Consider the following 17229-nt stretch of genomic DNA (forward strand, 5'->3'; position numbering starts at 1 on the left):
TACAAGAGAGAGGAAGAGAAAATTGACCCCAGAAAGTGGGTTGTAAAGATGAAAGGGCTCTGCAGAGAAGTCTGCTAGAGCTGAACGAGAGAGGATAAAATGTTGGTCCATTGATCCATGTTTGGATCCCTCTTGTACGCCTTGTCCATGCAACTACGATATAAAATGTAATTTTCCCATGAACCCGAGTTGTCTCTTTTTGTCACTGGCATGCAGTTTCTGTTTTCTGTTTGTCACTCCCTGAATCTGTCTCCCTCTCTGGTCTCGACCACTTCTATCACCATCACACATTTATCACCTTTGATTGAGAAGATGGGAGAAAAAAACAGCAGGGGGATGAGAGTGAAAGGAAAAAGACTGCATTCATCATCAGGAAGAGTGGCTTCCAGATTACAGATTTATATCTTCTCAGGCAGTATGAAAATGGCAAAATGCCCTTAAAGTTTGCAGCCTGCTGGAGTGTGAATAGACTCATTACAGAGCTACAGTATCGTGGTGAATTACCTGTGTTCTTAGGGAGACAGGCACAGAAAACAGCAGCGCTGGCTTCTGTCTGACAATGATTTGCCTCTGAATCTCAAGCTTGACACAAAAAGACATGCTAAAAGTAAAAGAGACATGAGATGAACAAATCCTCTGATTGCACTGTGGGAATTGATTATGAATACCTTCAAGTACACAGGTGTGGGACAATAATCAATATAACTGTAGATATGATTAGTGGTAATCACACTGCTTGATTGAAATTACCAGCTGTGGTTACGAGGTGGTGATACAACTTTGGGCCTCTTTGGCACTCATTCATATAATATGCCAGCACTGGAAAAATTGAGAAAGCTTGAGTCTTTTTTTTTTTAGCTCTGTTTAGCTCTGTTTTGGTCACCAAATATATATTATTGGGATCTTAAGAAACTAGATGCTCCATTATGTTCACCAGCTAGTTGTAAATGTGTCATTGCTTGGTCAGTAACATTAATAAAAGTTTCAGGCTGTAAAAACCCCAAACAATGTGCTAAAAGCTAAAAAGCATGTATACGTGTTAAAAAGTGTTTTCTTACTCCCAAACAAAGTTACAGTGTTGGTTCAGGCAGGCCATGGTGACAAGCTTCCTAGCTCACATCCCAGCTACATCAGGTGATCTCAAGCAGCCCAATCAGAGGGATCAGCTGATTGATAGAAGGGAGTCAGCTGATGGATCACCTTCTACGCAACCAATTGGCAAATCTCAATCAGGGCTACCTATTACAACTGCTTCAGTCTGCTCACTGTTGCTTCTTCCTCTGAAAGCCACTTTGCAACCCGCCACACCCCAGCTCCTCCTTTTCATGATGTGTCTGAATGTATGAAAAAATATGTAAAAATATGAGTGAGGACATTATTTCATATTACAGGTAAGATGCTAGGGAAAGTTATCTAGAGAGGTGAAGAAGTCTTGTATTACTTTGTAGTGATTTAAAAATGTGTGCTCTTAAGTATCAAAAGATCAGGGTCCTCATTTGGAGGTACGCTGTGTCCTGACTAGTTGAACAGCACCCTCTGACCCCTGGCACGGTGCAGGCATGCTAACACGCTCAGCCTGCCATCTGTTCACTGCTTTTGGAATGAGGGTCTGCCATTGCCCTACTGCTAAAAGACCCCAGGAGACAACACCAGCTCCACTGCATGATAAACCTACTGATCACCACCAGCACCACAAACACACATATACACACTGTGAGCCAATGCAGCACAACAGACTCAAAGACACATATACATTCAGACATATGCACACACAGTATGTTCCTAATAGATCCCAGCTGTTTCCCGTCTATAGGCTGTGACTGCTAAACTGCTACAAAAACATTCCTACACACACTAACACACACACACATATACAGCAGGTGGACGTGAGATTGCTCATTGAGGCTCACTCTCAGACGTGCTGATATTCACTATCTGCGCCTGCCCAAAAAGCACTGGATCACACATATTGACAAATGTGTCCTGAAATGTCATGTGAATAATTGATGAAAGCGGTAGCAACAGCCTGAAAGGGAGGCGTTGAAAACTAAATGTAAGAACCAAAAAGGGCAACATGACTGTTTGAATCAATGTTGGATTCTTGGGCAACTTGATAGTGCAACCGCAGAAATCATGCAAAGAAAGCTGAAAGCTGATGAAGCTGCAACAGTAACAGGTGAAAAAACAATACAAAAGTGTGTCACAAAAAAGTATTGAAAACTACTTTAAAGGGATAGTCTAACATTTTGGAAAATTTGCTTTCTTGCCTAAAAATGTCAATGTAAATATACAGCTACAGCCAGTAGATGGCTATCTTAACATAGAGACTAGCAACAGGGAAACCCAGCTAGCCTATCTCTGTCCAAAAGTTAACAAAATCCTACCAAAAAACTGAAAGTGTAAAAACACCAGAATAGCTCTTCCTTGTTTCCTTGTCTTTATGCTAAGCTAATAAGCTAACTGGCTGTAGCTTAATAATTATCGGGCAAGGGTACTAATTTCCTCATGCTCTGCAAGAAAGCTAATTTTGAACTATTTCTTTTACACAACAGAGTAAAGGTGATAAATGAAAACTGTTTCATTAAGAGAACCAAACGTTGTCCTAGACTGAAGCATGAATGTAAACAGAACTGAATACAGTGTTGCAGGCCAGGCCCCGTTCATTTCAACAAAAGTTGCTAAGTTGCACATAAAGCTAAAAAAAGAGTTGATTTCCCGGGTATGAAATTACCCAGAAATTCCACATCATGGGCCTATAGAGACACGCAGCAGCAACCTGCCAAGGCTAACTTCCAGTTTAGCACTCTACTATCTTAAATAGGGACAAAAAGTAGATTTTTTGAGTGACTTCTCTTGACTTTGAAATGTTAAAGGACCTGATTAATCAAATCCCAATGGTGAAAGTGAAAGTGATAGTGAAGACCTTTCGCAGATATGTGATGTTTAAAAAACATTAACCACTGATTAACAGACGTCTCTTTCACAATGTTTATCTGTGAGAAGAAAGTCTTTTTGGGCGCCATCGCATCAAGTGACAGACCTGGATGGTGTAACTCCACTTTTGGCCACTATGTAGAATTGACTTCAAAGCCCGGCGCTGACCCATGGGGCCTGGACTGAACATGTTGCATGCTTAACTAAACATCTCAAGCTTTACCACTCCACAAACCTAAATGTATATGTGAATTATATAATTGCTTCATTATATGCACATACAATACATGCATGTACTAGCAAATTAATGAAGTAATGAGCTCATTCATTACTAAATTTAAAAAAAAGGGAGGAGCAGTCATGAAAAACTCAGTCATATTGTGAAACATTTGTATTCACTGACAGGATCTGAGAACTTAATACAATCCTACATACCTAGCCAAAGTGCATATGAAAGTATTTGTGGTTTCGAGTAAAGAAAAATAAAATCAGTATTGGTTTGATATCAATTTGGAAAAATACTCAATGTCTTGGCGGTGGGTTTGGAAAAAAAAAATTGGCAGTCAAGTCACATCTATTTCATTTATGAGACCCAATGTCTCAAAAGGCTTTACAATTTGTTAAACATATGAACCTTAATTCTTATAAGGAAAGCTTCATTAACTCCTTTAATGTAAAAAAAGGGGGGTAAAACCTCAGGAAGGACAACAGTAAAGGGATCCTCTCTCCAGGTCGTGCAGCTATTCAGTCGGTGTCTTAACACAGAGCAGCAGTAGTAGAATTCAGATATGAAGACTTTATTACAGAAACTAAATAAATGCTGCACATAAGATGTAATACTGATGTAAGTAATAACAAAATAATGAGTTGAAGATTTTAAGTGGTTTTCCATTTCTACGGTCAAGTGCTGCACTGACTGTGTGCCATTTCTGAAGACGATAATCACCAGGAACAATAACGCTCGATAAACATTTCTAAAGGGTCAAGGAAAGTGTTTAACCATCAGCAGGAAACAGCTTTGTGGAGCTGAGAGGTGTGGCATACAGCACGGGTTTGTTCCTTTTCATTTAATACAGCTGACCCCCCCTCTGGAGCTTCAGGCAGCAACAGTGTTGTAAGGGTGTGATTATTGTGTTCTCTATGTGGGATCACACAGCGTTCTTTACATCATATCCTGTCAGACAAACGTGCACAAAATGCACATGAATGCAGACTTGCACACGCATTTTATAGACACATAAACAGACCAACAGAAAAACAAACACACAGGAAAAAGAGCCTCCAACATAAAAGGCACAATTATGGCCAAAGGGCTGTAAAAATGAGAGATGAGGCAGAACGATACTCCTGACATGAAGTCCTTGCATTCACTTGTCATCATTATCTCACCTCTCCCTCTTTTTTGTTTGCTGTCTCCTATTATAATTCTTCAAGGAAATGTTTTTGTTTGGTTTTTTTTGCTGCAGCTTTGAAGCCTCTCTAAGTAGTTCTTGGTTTTGAGAAAAAGACAAAAAGGAGAAACAATCATTTAATGTGAATTGAAGTTAGAGGGCGATTGTTCTTATACGAGCACGGTGTTCTAAAAATGACCATGAGAAGGCGGCGGGCAGAATACAGATGAGTCTCAGAGCTTAAATTTATGCTTTCCGTCACTCACTCTCTCTGCATGTGTTTTTGAATAGAACCGCAGGGTGCATGCAGAGGAGAGAGCTGTGTTGCTACACAGAAAATAGAGAATGAATCTCCAATTCAATATAATAGATTTCTCTCCAGGACACTTTGTGTGGAGTTATATATTCACCATATATTGGTCTGTGTTGGGTTGTTGGGCAGTTTTCACTTAGTCATCTCCTCATGCTTCTACTGACGTAGCTATTTCAGCGAATGTTATCCTAATTTGGCAGCACACACCAGGAAAGCAGCCAAGAAACATTTTTGTTTATCATGGAGTCTGTTTTTTTTATTAAATGAAAAAAGTCTGGTTGAATAACAAAGCTATTTCAGGTTAGATTTCATTATGCAGCATCATAAAGTAAGAAAAAGATGGAAATGAAAAGAGCACAGCATAAATATACTGGTAAGGGTGTTTGCATGGTGAACAGATGGAGCCTGAAAGACCTGCAGCAGTGGCTTGTGATCACAGGACGTCACTGAGAAGAGATGAAAACTAAAATAAAGGGCAGCTGTGCTCCAGGAATTCCTCTCTGTCACGGGGGTTTCTATCACTTTTGCCTCTGTTGGAAGTGTTTACAGTTGCCTGTGGCTTATGGAGAAATGGATGTAGGAAGATAGAAAGAGGGGAATATATGCATGATGAGGTGATGCGATGGGAGGGGAGTGAAGGAGCAGAGAGGCTGGAGGGGAATGGGTGGTTAGAGAAGCTGAGGAGACCAAAAGAGGGAATGAAGGGATAATGGAGAACAAAGGGGGAGAGATTATAAACCCAGAGGTACATTTGCGGAACTGACAAATAGATGGAGATGAAAGGGCAGTGGATGTTGCCGCTTGATACCACACGGGCTGAGAGTGGTCCATCTGCATCTTTAAGGGTTCCTTTTGTTTTCACCTTTTATCGTGAATCACTAACAAAACAAATCGCACACAAAGACACGAAGCATTTAGCTGTTGATGCCTGACAGGTTTAACAGAGAGTTTTAAGAGATGAAAAACATTACAGTACACATGCAGCAGAAGCTGAGCAGACATTAGAGACACATTTATATGAACAAAAATAGAGGCTTTAAGCTCCACAGATCACATAACAACTTAAATGTGAAATGACTCAGCAAACCCAGAAGAAGATAGCAACCAACTTTGCAATTTGCCTCAACTATATGGAGCTTAATAGTGTCCTTTTACTAATTACTATTTTGGTTTCTGCACATTGGGCTTGCAGCTTCACTGTTTTGTTTCACTCACACTGCGTTAATCAGCATCATTTTCAGCAGCAGCATGCAGCCGCTTTTAGCTAACAAGCTCCATAAACCCACTGAATGCTACCTGACCTCCACCAAACAATAGACAGACAACTGTGTGTTCCATTAGCCATACTACCGCACTATTTAGTATGACGGAAAAAACTGATTTATTTGGTCCCAATACATAATATGTCAAAGGCATACTGGTCACACTGCAAGATGTAAACCAGCATGTTTGACCCATAATCATCTGCACAGCTGAAGATACATAAAATAGTCATATAGATGACTGCTTGTTGACAGCTGTCAAAAGCCACAATAACTGATGAAAACTCATTCAAGTGACAGATGACCAGTTGAATAGTAACAATAGGAACATTGCTTGTTAAGTTGAACAAAATATTCAGAAAGATTACCAACATCAAATGGACATCACTCTGAAAATAACAGTGATGGAGAAATGCATATCTAATTTCACTGTCGTGAATGTGATAGTGCATGTTACTACATTTAGGAATATTAATATTTTTATGACAATTGTTATATGATGTGTCATTATAAGTATTATTATTGTTGCTGTGCATCTCCCTTGCTCTCTCTCCCCCTCCTTCTCCTTCTTTCTGTGTAATTATTATGTAATTTTTTGTCATTTATTGTTCTTTAGACATGACATCTATTGCACATCTGTCCATCTTTTAAGAGGGATCCCTCCTCAGTTGCTCTTCCTGAGGTTTCTTACCCCGTTAAGAGTTTTTTTTGGAGGGAGTTTTTCCTTATTCGCTGTGAGGGATGTCATACGCTTCAAAGCCCTCTGAGGCAAGTTGTCATTTGAGATAATGGGCTTTATAAATAACGCTGAATTGGACTGAAATGTTAAAAGTTAGAACTAAATACATTGCAAAGCAACAACAGCAGAGCTCTCTGGGTTGACCTCTGTCTCTGTTGAGCTACTGAAAGGCGTTTTGTTTTATCAATGTAACAGATATGTAAGTGTGAGGGTCAAAGTTCAAACACAATGCTATGAATTAGATGTATTTCCCAATTGTGTGCATACTGCATGCAACTGTGCATACTTTGTAAAGGCAGCTCCAGTACAAGTAGAAAGAAAAAGTACGCAATTTGGAACGCAGCTTAAGTTAGCGATTATCTGGGGAGAATGGACCATTAAGCAGCAAAAGAGACAGATATTGATGAAGATCAAAACAGAAAGAGAGCACATTAGACCTTCACACGTTAGGTGGCCAGAAACACAATGAATGCTAACGTTGATCTGTCTGCAGGATGTGTAAAAAAGCATCTTTTTCCTTTATGTGGTGATAATATGTTAATGGTGTGTTTACAGCTTTTTGTGCTGCCACCAAGTGGCCAAAAATGAAAGGAATTAAGGTTTAAAGTATTCTGACAACATACTGTGTGTACAAAGAAGGATTTTTTCAGTAAAAAGAACAAATTTGGCATCTTTCTCACATGGACAAATATTTCATTGTGACACTATTACTAAATTACCCTCAAACATACCCATGTCACTGATTGCACCCATGATTTAGATGCCAACCACGAACCCCAAAGTCCAGCTCGAATCCACCTGCAGACTTTAATTGTATCTTTCTCTCCCTCATCTACCGTCAACTCCCCACTATATAACAAAGGCATATAATACACAAAAAATGATTGAAAAAAAGCATATTTCGTTTCTTTACGGCAATTTTACTTGCTAGCTAGCAAATACACTAATACTGAGACACTGATATATCTTTAATGAACTTAAATCATAGACTGTACAAAAAGATTATGGATGTATTGAGATAATGATGGACAGTAGAACAGTTCCTGGAAATTGAAATAAAAAAATCAAAACATATAGATGGCCCCCTGGTGGCTAGCTGCAGTATAGGTCATAAAACCCGCCTCCTCCATGTTAGTTTATTGGACATAGGTGGAACTAAAAACACGTCAAATACATTTTTCTTAGAGATGATCTTCTGTCCTTTAAGGTCATTTTTGTTATCCTGGTGTTCAATAAATTGTTTGTTTTCCTGATAAGTGTGGTTTTAATCATTTATTTGATGCTATAGGAAAAGGATTTGACAACATGACTGACAGCTGTGCGCACCAATCCATGTGCTCGCAATCAATGGCGCTGTTCACAATTGAGTCGGACAGGTATATAGGCAGGGACTTGATACCGCTGAGATCTCTGATGCACAGATTTTGGTTTCAAATAATGTCACCAACACAAGATGGCAGCAGCCGTATACAGGATATTTTGGCTTCACTGCTATACAATGGGAGAAAAGGGAGAGAGGTCGTCCATACTTATATACAGTCTATAACTTGAATCATGTAATTTGTTGGGCAAACTTGTCGAGCACACATAACTGGCTCGCCACATGACTGTGTTTCACTTTCTTTAACTTATTAAAGGAAATATATGCCTCCTTATTCCCATATGATCTCTAGCAGCTATTGTTGGTGCTGCGCTGAAATCCTTTTCACTCAGCTAAATTTATGTCTTTAATATGCCTGTGCCCCCACGAGTGTAGGATGTAAACAAACAACCGAGGAGCTGCAGCAGGCATTTTCACAGCAGAAGTGTGTCTATTTTGGGTAAGTTTGACTTTGTTGCAACTTCAGGATGAGAGACGGAGAGAGGGAGAGAGAATGCAATTACCATTACATAGACAGCTCCTTCTAAAGTCTGTCTACTGGAACCAGCAATGCAGTATTTTTTTTCCATGTCAGTGAGTCTTGAGTTGAGTAAGACATCACAGAATTGAATTTCGTGTGTGATAATAGGTTTTCTGAAAAACAAATTTATACAATATTACCAGTATTTGCACACATGCTTTGCCATTTCAGTGGTGTGATTGAAATGGAAAACACCTGCCGTTTTGGACACGGCTTCACATTGATTATATTACAGTACGAGTGTCAAATCTTTGCCGTCCCTTCTATTTCATGAAGAGGATTGGACCACAAGCTCATAATGTTTTCACACATTATACAGAGATAAAGAAAGACAGTCACAGTGGGTGTCTGTCTCAACATGATGAGGGCACACAGAAGTTTAGAGAACAGTAACTGTATGACTACATGATGATGTCTCTGTTCAGCGTCTTCCACCATGAGCAGACACCAGCTTCACACCTTGTAAACACTATATACATCACACACTCCATTTCAGGTAACATATCCGCAATCGTCTATAGCAGCGCCATTTTTTTTAGTAGAGTATACTTAACTTCTCAAGCACCACTGATGTGCATATCAGCTCCAACACCCCATCAGTAACGGAGAAGAGAATAAGGCTCCCATTTTTTGTGATTTGACCTCTGTGATGCAGCAGCCAAGAGATTTACAGTAAGGGATGACAGCGGCAGCAGCAAGCTATCAACTACATAAAGCTCCTGTCCTATGCAATCAGCAGCTCTCGTGAGTTACCTTGCTGTGTGCGTTGTCATTTAATTTCACTTTACACACACATTATACAGTTGATATGGTGTTCGCAGGCAGTAGCCTATTGACACTAGGACTCTGATTCTCTGCCCGAGCCCGATTAGGTCCGATCCGACCTGATGGGCCAGGCTGTAATTTCTCACTTTTCCCTCAGGCTTGAATTGGGTCCAGCAGTCACAAAGCAACATTCATTTGAAGTTGTCTTTGTGTCCAGCTGATCAATGTGAGTCTTTTAGCACTGTTTTTTGTTTGAGTAATTAATTCTAAACAAATATCTGCATAAACTCAAACTGAAACAAAACAGTTAAATCTCCAATGTTGTCTTCTAGACATTTAGTTTGTATGTTATTAAACTGCTTTCTTAAGTGCAATGTTGTGACAACATAATTGCTGCCTGTATTATGTTCAAAGACAATGTTTCTTTCAGGTAACAAAACATGACATTCGTATACCACACAGGCTTTGTAATTTCATGATTTTAATCAACTAATCCTTCAACTCCAAAGATGTAGCAGGATCAAGGATAAAAGTGATTTAGTTTTGAAATCTTTGTTTAAAAAATGATTAATAAATCTACCTTCTACCTTCTAAGTAAGTGGTTGTGGACGATGACGGTGTGCAATGTGCAGAACACCAGAACTTTGCGTCTTTAATCCTGTCTTAGGTTGAGGCAACAAAAGCACTGTGTTTAAAAAATTAAAAGATCATGATTTGGGTTACATTTCAATAAGAAATGTATTAACAAATATTCTTTACTTAGGTTTTGAATTTATCACAGATTATATTCAATCAAAAAAAATCTGCTTTGATTTGACTGGAGTAAAAACTGAAGTAATGCCCACATGTCCCTTATGATAGGACAGTGTCAGGACATGTACACGTCTTAAGTATCATTTTTAAATCTGTTGCATCAAGTTTAAAGTTTTAGAGCTGCAGAATGTGCACTCATCACCTTAAAAAATAACAAGCACAATGGTAAAATAAATATATTCACCTGTGAATTCACACAGTGAGTCATGTTCATCAGCAGTTCTCTCAGGCTTTAATTGAAACAACTGTGTTTCTTTTTACTGTGGTACTTTATTTAATATTCTTCAAAGGGAGAAATGGTGGCACAGGTATTACCAGTTATCTCTGACTGGAGATTTTTGGGCTTGTTGAGCCAGCAAAGGCAAAGAGAGCCTGGCTGTGTCAAACTTGCTTTTTGGTACAGCCCTCTGGACATGTTTTTGTTCCCTAACTCCAGCGACATTCCCAGTCTGCTCTATTTCTGTTGTTGACAATTGTGTTCCTCGAGCCATGCTGGCTTGTACCTAAATTTAGTTTTAGCATCTTTGCTCGCTTCTGGGTTTTGTTTCAGCTTGCATCTTGAGTTTTTGTGTGCTGGAACCAGATTTCCCTATTATGGCTTTCTGTTCATCTCACCTGCCTGTCTTGAGTCCTGCATTTGGTTCCTCCTTTGAACTGAAAACCCAGCATTTTGGGGATTTGTTGACAAAAAGAATAAATAGTATGCTTTAGGATGGAATAGACAAAAAACAAAAACAAAATCTTTTAACAAATTGGCAGCTCTTGAAAAACTGTTATTTCCTTTGCTGTAACAGGCACTGGTTGTTCTGGAGCACTACAATAACTTTTACTTGTACTGCTGCAGGGGAGCACTTCACAGGTCATTACTGGCTTTTGTGAGTGGCCTGCTGATGGGATATGTGGGGGGTGTGAAATATTCACAGTATACCCACGTCTTTACTAACTACCACATGGCTTAGTACAGCATACCAGCAGGAACAGTTTCTTTCATCTCTGCAGGATCAGTCTACACTCCTGCTGAAGCGCAGTGATTAAAAGCATCCACTTAAGTTTGTCAAATCTCAGAGCTGACCTTTACGACGAGAGACGGCCCATTTAGTCAGTAAGCGAAACTCAAAACAAGTACCATGCTATCAGCACAGGAACAGCAGAGGAGCTGTAAATCAAAGTTGGTATTGAATTCATGATGTTATCATTGATTTTGCTTGACATGGTTCAGCTGTTTCTTTGCTGCCACCCAGTTTAAAGCCACACTGTTACAATTACCTGCTGTCTTTTGTTATAGAGAGGCAGGGTTTTATCATTTTCTAATGAAGCAAGAAAAGACTAACTAGTATTAGGTTACTCACCCATCTTTTAAGTGGTTACAAGTGGTCACAAGTCTGATCTCAAGCGCACAGCTGATAGCTACAGTATATAGTTTGTTTACATAATGTAATAAAGGTGCATATTTAATATATTCAGTGTGGACAGGAAGCTACGATTTTCCATGATGCAACACCACAATCAGACACAAGTTTTCTGTTAGGATACGGTGACTGGATCTAGTGGCAAAATTCGGTATACCGGTTCAGTCTGGTGTTTGGCTCATTATCAAACTAGTCTGAAATATTTCTCACTGGCTCAACCCTGGTAAAAAGCATCACTTAACCTTCATAACTTGCTTTAAAACCATAATGGAGAGTGATAAGCGGCTTGATAGTAATTTACTCTTGATAACTGTGATCAAATTTTGTCTTACATGAAACCCCTTCGCTGTGGGAGTTCGATGATTCTATTAAAAATCACTCATCTACACAAATCAGTTCGATAATCTTCAAAGGCACAAACTGAGATTCTCTTATTCTGTCTGAAAACAGCGTGCTGATAAACCTCTGGGCGATATGTTATTTAGTTACCGTGGTTGAATAATCACACCAGAGACTTTGATGAATGAATCTAATTCAATAACTTTCTCACAGGAAGAATTCATCAGGAGAAGTGCTTGATATAAAGCCTGTGTTGAAGACTAAAATGAAAACCTGGTAAAATATGACATTCCTCCAGCTGGTGCTGTTTGCTTCACAAATATTTCTACGGCTACACAGGCATTGCATCTATGTATTTTATTGGTTTGACTGATTCTGCTTATGCTCTTTATTTACTGATTTACAGGAGAAGCTTATTCTCTGAGTTCAAGAAACATTATTGAATCTGAGGCAAAAACAAAGAGCAGCAGTTTCCATGTTAGTCCCCAAGATCTTGAAGTGAGAGTGCTGAGGATGGGTAGACATATGAGTAGAATAAAAAGGATGAAAGAGGGGAAATCAGTAAAATCAAAGGAAATTCTGTTCATTGATGACAGAAGAAAATGTTCCCATATTTACTTCTATGTCTCATTAACTCTAAGAAGGGAGAGCAAAAGGAAGCTGAGCATCCACACATATCTGTGCTCAACCCATTTCTAGTCTAGGTTTTATATGAAATTTCATGTCCTTAAATAGAATTTAAAAAGATTAGAACCTCTTTGCTTGCAAGGAGTGAATTTTATTTTAAGAGATGCTTAAAATGTGCATAAATACATATATATTCAGAAAGCAGAAGACGGAAGACAGACATGTTTCAACCTAAGTGCTCTTTTCAAGCATCACTCAGCACAGAGCTTCACATACCCGTATGGACTCAGCCACCATTATATTTATCTTTTGCTCACTACATTTATTCACACTCATCTAAAGCCTCAATAACAAAATGTTCACCCCCGAGCAAGGACCATCCAGTCTTTTTCATTTTAGATTATACTCTGAGCTACTTGTGAAGATATTTTTCCCAGCAGTTGTTGGACCGAGCCGTTACTAAAATGCCTGTGAATATTAGACACAAACATTATGTTAGGTGGCCAGAATCACATCTCCTGAGGGAAGCCCATTTAGCTCGTTTCAGCAGGAAATGCTGTGTCTAGAAAGACAATAAAGCCCCTCTCCCACTGGACAAAAAAATCCACTAAGACCCACTAACATCTGGCATTGTATTTAATGGGAAAGGTTACAATCTGCATTCACTCCCGGGACAAATGACAACAGTATTTAGTATTAATCAGCTCAAGCTCCAATGGGCTCCAATCAGCAGTGATGGAAATACGAAACCCCGGTAGACATGCTAATTTTAGCCCCTTTGCCTGTGACAGGCCGCCACAAAATATTGGGACCTCCATGTGTCCCAAAATTCAAGCAGCACTTGGACATCATCTATCAAAATTTAGTCTGCACCAAGATTTATAGAGAGAGGAATCAGTAACCTAAGAGATAAAAAAAAGGAATAACCACCATAAAATTTTCACTGACATCCATGCTGCTTTCTACTGTTTACTAACCTGTTTCACGGCCTGTCCATGATATTGAGCAGAAAAGAAACAGAAATGAAGACCTGTCGAGGTAGAGGTCTAATTTATAAACAATGGGAAAGGAAACAAATTTTAAATTGAATATACCACTTTTAGAAAAACTGCATGCTAGTTTTGGTAGAAAAGGGGTACAACATTATGCTCTGTGTCAGACAATCAAATACAAGCAAATGTTGCTAAAATTGATTGTTGCATTGTGCTAATTTTTAGGGTTGTACCCTACTCTGAATATTGCCACTTGAATTCTGGTTGGATTCTGCTGTTCTAAACGAACATTCAACAATTTGTTTTGTTTTCCAAAGAAAGTTTTAAAGTTTGAATGGGCTCTGCGGTACATTCAGTGTGGCAGCTGCATGCATGTAATACAGTACAGAAGCTAACGGTGCTAACCGGTGCAACTACATTTTTTGCCAACATTAATATCAAACAAAAGCCAGAGACTGTGATGCTGCCTGCATGTCTGCACCTGGGTATCAAAGAGTAGCATGAAAGTCAACAGAGGTCACTCCACAGCAAACTCTGAGGACCAAAATGTCCTCAGCACTACAAAGAAAAAAAAAAAAACACTGCTCGACTTGAAGCAATCACAGTTGACTGACTGAGGATTTGAATTTCAGGGGGCAGCGCTAGTAATGTTTAGTTTGTAAGAAACAAGCCATATTACTTATGCAAAGCTGTTAAATTGTGACTCGAAAACAAATAAGTTGTCCTTATATCTTTTGTTTTGAACTTCCTAGTTTGTAATTCATTTTCTCACTGATTTCCTTAAGATGTAAATACACACAGGCCTTTGCAGTGTTTATCTGGATGACAATAGTGGGCCTGAAGGCAGTTTGAAGAAAGCAGTTATTTTCTTATCCCCATTTAAACCTTGAAAAAATGAAATCAGGGTCGTTTATTTGGACTCTGTTTGCCCCCCACAGGTCAAAAATGACTTAACGTAGCTTTAAATAGAACCTACAACTCATCTGGAGTCTAGCAACCATTAGTATCATTCAGTGACTCATAAGTGTGATTATAAATCTGCAAGTGTTTTGTGTGTGTGTGTGTGTGTGTGTGTGTGTGTGTGTGTGTGTGTGTGCGTGTGTGTGCGCACGCGTGCGTGTGTGTGTGCATACCATGCGACTGGTCCTCCATGTGTCCCAGAGTTTCAATCTGCTCCACCAGGTCATTTGAGTTCCACTGACTCATGCCCAGCAGAATGGCGCTCTTCCCCTCCATAACATCTGCTGGGACACACATGTACACACACACAAGTACACACAGACACACAAAAAGGGGAGTAAGACAGTTTAGCAAAGACAAATATTCCACTCCTGTCTCTGCATATCAATTATATGGGAACTAATTAGGTCTCAAACACAAAAATCTCCCTCAGTTTTTTTCTGAAAATTGTTCTTGAGAAAGGTTATCAGAGAGCTGTACATCACATTCATGATGTGTTCTCAAACCTGAAGTGGAAGTACCTCTGCAGGAAGTAAATGCCAAAGGAGCTGCAACATTTAGTAGCATGCGTAGTGGATATGAAATAACACTAAAAAAATTATGTGTGGGACGCTATTCCTTGTTCAGTAAACGCTGTATCTAGAGAAGGGTGCACAACTGATGACCACTGATGGGGGACAGGATTGCCCTCGTCACTCTCTACAATTAGATCTACATGATCCTGGAAGATGCCTTCTCTTCTCAGGATATGATCTGAAACGTCTTGCAGCAGCTGTAATTACGCCATTGTGTGAATAGACCTATGGTGCAGATATAGGCCTTATTTGGGCCTATAAATAGCGTCAATCCCTAATTATTGAATGGAATGGTTCCCATTTAACATAAGTGATTTGAAATGATGCGTAACTGTAGTGTTTATTTACATTAATCCTTTAACAGCTGAGCAAATTGGCTTGATTTCTTTCAAAAATACGAGAAAAAAGCAATGCCCAACTTAAAAAGAAATGGCACAAGAATTCATAACAACTTAGTAAAAAGTTTCAAGAAAATCACCTGAAAATAAGCAAAAAACTGGAAAAGTAACAAATAAATAAATAAATAAACAAATAAATAATTACATTAAGAAAGTGCAAAAAAATTACATATAATTATTTTTCTGTAACATGAGTTACAAACAAAAATGTTCTAGTCTTATGGACATTTTCCGTAGGTTTTTTGCCATTATACTTTGTAAAATGACAAAAACAATGATTAGAAAATATCATAATTGATCTAAATATTGTACTTTAAAACCTGTGTTATGCAACTACAGAATTGACAAAAATGCAGTAATTTTTTTTGTCTTCTTTTTTTTGCACCTCAAATTTGCATAAGTGTGCTTCCCGGACTCTGTTCCTAAGAAAAAATCTCAGTGAAGAAAACATTTGTGAATGTCAGAATCTTTGTCAAAACTGCTTAAGTGGATTTTAGGGAGATATTTCTTCTTAAGAATGGTTGGTGAATGAAGCTCAATGTTCTTGTCTGTTTTATTTATTTTGCTGGATTATACTTTTTCTCACATGACATATATTGCCATCCCTCTTATGTTAGGTTTGTGGCACATAATAGGGCATATAATTTACACCTTGACCAGATGGTGCACCCCAAAAGCCAACCAACCTCGGTCTGATTTGTTCCAGTTGGACATGGTTTCCATTCCATTTAAATCTGGCTTCCCAACATGCTGCTTGTGCCAACCTGAGTAGACAGCTTAATGTGCAGGGAGTAAACAAAACAACAAAATAGCTAATGACAGCCAACAGCGTGGCAATCAACAGAGTTTAGTAAACATGTATCTTTTTAACGTGGCTTGTCGAATCGAAACACAAATGGAGAAGCCATTGTGCTGCCTTGTAAGCTGTGCAAAGATAAAATGTAAATTTGGCCTAAGTGATGTTGACACAGATTAATTTCAGCCTAAAGACAGTGGTGTAATATGTTTAAACTGGCCTACCAGATATTTATTTGTGATTATCTGTTCTCCATGGGAAGCATTATTACACCTTTAGCCACACTACTGGCTGCAGTTTGATGATTAAAGATTCACTCATACATGCTGCATCATGTGCTGCCTGCGCTGGGTTTAAAGGGACCCTGTGGAGTTTTCTTGTAAACAACACTGTTGGGTTTAAATTCACTGTTTCCTGCAAAAACGCAGCATATGCAGCCTTGAGATGTAATATAGCTCATTTATTTACTTATTATACTAAAACCTACAGTGTTTATCTCATGTTTCAATCTACCTCTTCCCACAATTATACATCCATGTGGCCTTGTTCATGCGATAGTAGAGTAGGAGATACTGAGAAAACAACGACTCACTTATCTAAACACTGTTCCTTTTTTGCTGGTGGCCGAAAACACCACAACACTACCACATAAGACTTATTTGCATAGCTCTGGCCATTGATTCTATGATTGCTGATATCTCTCTAAACTTGGTAAAATCACTGACAAACAGGTTCTTTACAGCAATAAACATGACAAAACCTTAGGACAGTCAACATTATTTGGCCGAGAAAGCTTATGTGAACATTGGAATCATTGATCAGACTGTACACCACAATTCACAGCCCAATTTCTTCATTCATATTTGACCCACAGCCATAGCTGTACAATTTATAATCTCCCATATAATTACTAACACTTTTGGTGTACTCACTGTCACTCGTATTTCCAAATAAAGTGGTAGACAATGTGTCTGGACAGCTGGCTTGTTTACAAGTTGTATTACTGTCAGACCAC

General features: G+C 38.8%; 1 protein-coding gene across 1 annotated transcript in view; it reads right to left on the reverse strand.

Annotated features, from left to right (window-relative positions):
- pitpnm3 (PITPNM family member 3) overlaps nucleotides 1–17229 on the reverse strand; it is a 115653-nt gene that overhangs the window by 59491 nt on the left and 38933 nt on the right. Inside the window, exon 4 of the mRNA XM_042486649.1 lies at nucleotides 14619–14726. Coding sequence (XP_042342583.1) covers nucleotides 14619–14726 — 108 coding nt within the window. The remainder of the gene's footprint in view (nucleotides 1–14618; nucleotides 14727–17229) is intronic.

Source organism: Plectropomus leopardus, chromosome 5, assembly GCF_008729295.1.
Source record: "Plectropomus leopardus isolate mb chromosome 5, YSFRI_Pleo_2.0, whole genome shotgun sequence".
Lineage (NCBI taxonomy): Eukaryota > Metazoa > Chordata > Actinopteri > Perciformes > Serranidae > Plectropomus > Plectropomus leopardus.